The sequence below is a fragment of the Phyllostomus hastatus genome, unplaced genomic scaffold (assembly GCF_019186645.2).
Source record: "Phyllostomus hastatus isolate PE091 unplaced genomic scaffold, TTU_PhHast_1.1 phas_scaffold_78, whole genome shotgun sequence".
In the NCBI taxonomy this organism is placed as follows: domain Eukaryota; kingdom Metazoa; phylum Chordata; class Mammalia; order Chiroptera; family Phyllostomidae; genus Phyllostomus; species Phyllostomus hastatus.
The window spans coordinates 102,688,888-102,694,887 of record NW_025334041.1 but is presented as its reverse complement, the minus strand read 5'-3'; the positions used below and the strand labels follow the sequence as shown (position 1 = coordinate 102,694,887).

The 6,000-nt window shown below is 34.0% G+C and overlaps 1 protein-coding gene across 20 annotated transcripts in view; it reads right to left on the bottom strand.

Moving 5' to 3' along the window:
* Positions 1 to 272: 272 nt before the first annotated feature.
* Positions 273 to 6,000, bottom strand: part of NRXN1 (neurexin 1) — a 1,079,628-nt gene continuing 1,073,900 nt past the window's right edge. For 14 of the 20 annotated variants that reach the window (XM_045827411.1, XM_045827414.1, XM_045827421.1 and 11 more), the window contains one exon: positions 273 to 3,728. In XM_045827411.1, coding sequence (XP_045683367.1) covers positions 3,421 to 3,728 — 308 coding nt within the window. In that variant the 3' untranslated portion in view covers positions 273 to 3,420. The remainder of the gene's footprint in view (positions 3,729 to 6,000) is intronic. The other 6 variants (XM_045827429.1, XM_045827428.1, XM_045827427.1 and 3 more) reach the window with 3 other exon arrangements.

Here is a 6,000-nt window from a genome sequence, read left to right as displayed (position 1 = left end):
TACTAATGAGAAAAGGGAGACAGAAACTTTAGGTAACTTGTAGCTAGTAAGTGATAGTGTTAGGATGTAATCATGGATTTACTTAACATGAATGACATTGCTTTTTATAGAGAAAACCATATTTACGAAATCAGCATCTTTGTTTTTAACTAGTTCTATGAGTTTATAATTTCGTGTAGAGGAAGATTAATAGATATAAACAAAGGTACATTTTAAATGGCTGTATCTTTAAGTTTATGAGTGTAGAGGTGCTTAGTTAAGATTAAAATCCAGGAAAGTCAGAGTTGATATTCTTCCCCTGCTTATTTTAGGATTGGTTTTCCTTTGAAATGCATCCTTCTGTGTTATTTTTGTCCCCAAATGATGTTGCAAATATATTTCTTAAATCAAGAAATCCACAGTTGTATTAAGAAATATTTTATTAACAAAACAGTAAATTCCACTTGCTTAGCATTTCCAATAATGGATAAATTGGCCTTGCAACAGAAAAACAAAATGAAACCAAACCCTTAGATACCCAGTCACACAGAGCACTAGCATGGGAAGGTCATGTGGTCATTCTTTGATGTGTTAGGGATTGACCACATCACACATTATTGTAGTATTTTTTTTTTAAAAAGGCAACACATTACATGAATAAAAAAGAAGCAGACTCGATCATAAAAGTTACAGTCTAGAGATGTAATCAAATTTATGCCAGGTAGTGTGAGATCCTCTATTAGCCGCAAACTGCATGGAACCCTGATACTTTTGGTATGAAGATACTTGGGGTTTTATTCACGTCTTTTTCTCTCCCTAGCTCATGTTCCTCTCTTTTCCTTCTCCATTTTAAAGGAAAGAAGAAAAAAAAATTGCTAGATGTTGTGTAGGCCAATAACATTAGCAATATTTTTACTGACAATATTAGATTACATCATTACATGAAATTTTAAAGTTTATGTTGGAAAGAAACATTGAAATCAGTCCCAGACAACATACTTCATAGATATACTGCTTAACAATGTCATTACTTTCTATCAGATTTTAGAATCTTTCCAGATGGAAACTAGGTAAAGTTACATAGATCAAATGGAAAAGCAGCTATTTATTTGTATAACCTCAAGATGTAAATTAGTGGTTTTATATTTACCTTCTTATTTCACTGGCTTTCCCTGAGTAAGACTGAATGAGAGGAGGGGAAAAAAGACATGAATTTTTTAACCGAGCAAATTTTTTTAAAAAATTTGAAACACAAGTAATGGATATTAAATTTTAGTTTTATACCTCTACTTTCTAGGTCATGAAAAGCCTTTAAAACTTTTCATATACAACAATTTCTTGGCAACCATAGATAGTGGTGATTTGCTATGAATTGTACATGTTTCTAAGGTGCTGTATGTCTGAAATCCAGGCCGCTTCTTGGCTTTATTTTTTAATCAACTAAAGTATTACAAAAGATGATTTGCATTTTTTGCCTTTGCTGATTAAAGCTAATTGTAAAGGTATTCTTCTCTTCTATGAAATCTAGTATCATTTTAGGAGATGTTGAAGTAATGCAACCAATCTATACTGAGCCATCAATCTAATAATGCATTTCCTTTGCATTACCTTCTCATGTTGATAATTTATTGCTATGAACATCATTGAAACAATATGCAAAACAAGTGTATAATCTATACTTTCCTACTATTTAATGTGTTAAATTAGAACATTTAATGATACATATGCAAAACCACAAAAGTTAAAATATAGTCAATAATCAACAAATAGAGAATGGTTTTTAAAAGGATAGTAATACAGAATCAAAAATTACTGAAAATACTTTCTTAGCTGAGAAAGTGTTTACTTTCCAAAGTGTCTATCATGCACATGAGGTTCAGAGAAAAATAAAATTTTATTGGAAACAAAGTTTTCAATTGCAGCAACCAGGGTTAAGATGTATATCAACTAATTTTGCTCTGTAACCTCCCCACATAATGGTTCATATTCATGTAGCAAGGTATCATTGATATTCTATTTGATAAGAAAAGGTTCCATTTCATTAGGGACTAAAATATTCTGGGGATTTCTTGGGAGCATATGATCTCGATGAAGATCACTCCATTTGACATTAATACCTTGGCACAACTACGTATCTTCCTTCCTGCTTTTCAGTTTGTTGGTAAATATTTGTTAGTATATATATGTTTAGTCTTTCACCATATCTGATGGACAACTCTGGATTTGTGTGTGTGTGTCTGTGATTGTGAATAGTGAGTGTATGTGGGGAATGTATTTTTGGGGAAAAAGATTATAAGATACATATGTATATATTTTACCTTCTAATTCACACCTTTCATACAAATACTAAAACTTAATTATAACAGAATGAAGGCTGTACATGTAAGAAAAAATGTAGCTGAATCTTTTTATATACATTCATACATATCTTTCTTAGAATAAACACTACATTGTAACTTTATTTTAAAAAAGTAAGTAATTGTGGCAATTTATTATGATGGGAAAAAAAAAAACCCTGAAATAATTGTTGCTCTGACGTCATAAAACTCCCTATACTTAGCAACACTTATAACATTGAATTTACCAAAAATGGCTGAAGAGCAGAGATATATTTTGCATTTTCTATACAACAGGCTATAAAACGTCACTTACCACAGTCCAGAAAGCACACAGAGATGGATTTTATATAAACATATGTAATAACGTATTAAGCGTGCATGAGAATTTCCCAGTGATTGCATCTATGCCCTCTTGTTTTCGTTTTGAAATTTTAGTGTGAAAATGTGCCTTATATTTCACATTGTTTTGAAAATAAGGCCTCCATACTATTTTTTTTCCCTCACAATCAGAAAGGGGCTTTTTGAATGTGTTCCTACACAAGTCTTCAAAAAAGCCAGCACTTTGTTTTGAATGCAAGTTCCAACCACTGCTCCATTTGCGCCAGGCAGCGAACTCTTACGGATTTGCAGGTCGAGTCACTCAAAATGACACAGTCTTCTCTGGCCATAGGACTATCTGACTTGTCAGGAAAGCGCTAGCACTTTGGCTAAATCCAGGATCATAGGTAGCTTCTTTTTTTGTGTGTTGTGTTTTGTGTTGTTTTTGTGTTGTGCCTTGATGTTGTAATACTCCTTTGCTTTATGAATGCGTGCGGTCATCACTGTCTTTTAGAAATGTTCCAGCAACATAAAGACAGGCAGAGTAAATGAAAACACTGTGGATGTTAGGGAATTTATTGGCCCCCGCTTTTTTTTTTCTTTTTTGGAGAAACAAGAGCATGAGATACTTGTTTTTATTTTTTAAAAACAGTCTTTCCTTCCTGATTGCATTCCCTGTCTTCTTTTGTATGTGCTTCATAAAAAGGAAAGTAAATAAGTTTATATTATGTCTCAGATAAAATGAAGACTATTTCTATACAAGGGTCCTTTTAAGATCTTGGAATCAGACGTAATACTCTTTATCCTTGTTTTTCTTATTTTTGTTGGCGCTTTTCGCACTGCTGGGTTGTTTCTCCTTTACAACAGCCCCATTGGACTGTGCTGAGTTACTGATGTAGTTTCGACTCTCGTCCACGTGGTATGAGCCTTCATCCCGGTTTCTGTACTTGTACATGGCATAGAGGAGAATGAGGATGCACAGGGCGGCAGCGGCTACTATCCCCACCACCATGCCCGTGGTGCTGCTGGACTCCCGAATCACTTCTGCTGAGCCTGGGTATGGCTCTCTTCCCCCTGCTCGGGTTGGGTTGGCTGTAGGAAAGAGGATGGGAAAAAAAAAACACAAAGTGATTATCAAGTTCACTGAATGCTCAAGATGTATATTGACATTTACCAACTATTTCCACACCTAATGGAACAGCATCTACTGCTTTATGAAATGCGTACTGCTGTTGAGTGGAGGATCCCTGTGCCTGATGGTCCCTAAAAACTGGGCACTGTGAATCAAAGCACTTGGCAAGTGACTGGTTGCCATATTTTCTTTCTCACAGACCAATTTCATTAACAAGGTCTTGTAAGTGCAACCCCAAATATGCTCCATGTACCTCTAAAGGGCCATGTTAATGTGTTAGGTGAAAAACTAAATCAACATGGAAAATAAAATCATAATGACCCTGCATTATAATATTAGAGGGTATCAACTTAAGAATCAAAATGATGTTAAAATAGAAGAATGCAGAGCTAACTCTAGACTCTGAATCAGGGTAGCTAAATTTAGGATTATTTATGTGATCATGTTGCCTCATACAGTATTAAATATCATATTGAACAATAAGATAATCCAGACATTTTGACTAATCTAACTGCATGGTTGTAAAAGTATGCTTTTAGTTATATTTTTACAAACTAAAATCCAACTATTTCCTTTTCTGTTATAGGTGTATTTGTTTACCTAAGTATTATGAATGTATGTTACTCATTTGTTGGTAGCAGTTGAATGAATGATCTCCAAAACTAAATTTGGGAGCATAAAATAAAGTATTTTCCCCAGTTTTATAGACTACTTAGATCGGTTTTGAGTCAAAATTCAGTACCTAATAGAAAATGATAAATAAAGGACTGGCTAGCCCACTTTTATTCAGCTGGAAAAACCCTCATTCAATCATTCCAGAGTCTAAAGAGCAAGACAACTCTTCCTTTGGAACAAGAAATGGATTACAGGGTGCTTTAATGTCTTCTCAAAGGCGCCGTCAGGCACTGAAAATGACTATAGACAGGGAGAAACATCTTGGGATTTAGCTTATAGATCAGAGGAGGTGAAGGGTGATACTTTTTCTCTACATAATACTTAAAATTTTTTGAAAGCATTCAAAAGAATAGCAACTATAGAAAGATAAGATTGTATCCCATTTCTCTCTGACCTGAGGTCATTTTTCTTTATCTTTGTTTTCTATCTTTCTTTGAATCTCTATCCTTTCCCTTGTCTTACAGAAAAAGATTACTTTTCAGATGCCATGGATTGATTTTTCAAAATTTTATTCTTTATAAATTATGCTGAATTATTTAAATTATGAATTTAAATAATCTCCCAATTGCAAGTATATCAGTTACATAGGCATGAGTGTATATGGGGATTGTTTGTGTATGTATACTTACATCAGAAATTGAACAATTCAAGAGGACTAAGATTGCACTTTTATTTCACTACTATTAAACATCATTTAGGAATTACTTTTAAATATTCCTACAAAAGTTTCTATGACTGGGAGTTATTTACCAACTGTAAGTCTATACTGTATCATAATTTCATTTTCAAACATCACCAAGACGACTTCTGTCTAAATGTGGGTTTCTTGCTGTTATTTTTTTTCCTTCTCTAAATAAGGCCTTGCAAGTATAGTTACTTACAAAGTGATAGCTTTCAGTTTCAAAGTCGCAATATGCTGTGTTCTGAGCTACAAAATACAGCAGGTGAAATCTGTCTGTGCTGATTACGTCAGTGCTTGTTTTACAGAAGACCAGTGTTGCTGAATAAAGAGCTTTGGCATCTGTGGCCAAGGTAGATGAAGACAAAGACTATAATCCACAGCATTTGATTACAGGAAATTAATTGTCTCTGAAGAACAGAACCTGCTCTAGGAACTCTGTCACTGCCTGACCACCTTCTATTTTAAATACAGTAATCTTGGCCAAAGTCTGGCAATTAGCTCAGCTGCTAACTTTCACTAAATGGCAACATTCTACCTGCTTATTTTGAGGAGTATTCTTTTACCACAGTGTAATAAGAGCTGAAAAAGAAATTTTTACTTGTAGGTTACCTAAATCTTTTCCCCCCACCATGTGGGATGCTTTTGTTTTAAACACATTTTCATAATGAGCTCACTTTGTCTGTCAGAAAGCAATGGGGAGAATGGAGATAAAATCCTGTTCTTTGAGCTCGTGATAGTAAGACTTGAGAGTTTTAATGACATGCTGGGCTTAAACGTTCTATACTAAAAATATACATGTACATTTTCCCCAGTTAGAAATTAGTATCATAAATGAACTATCTTATTCAATAATTGCAATCATATTTTTATCTGCT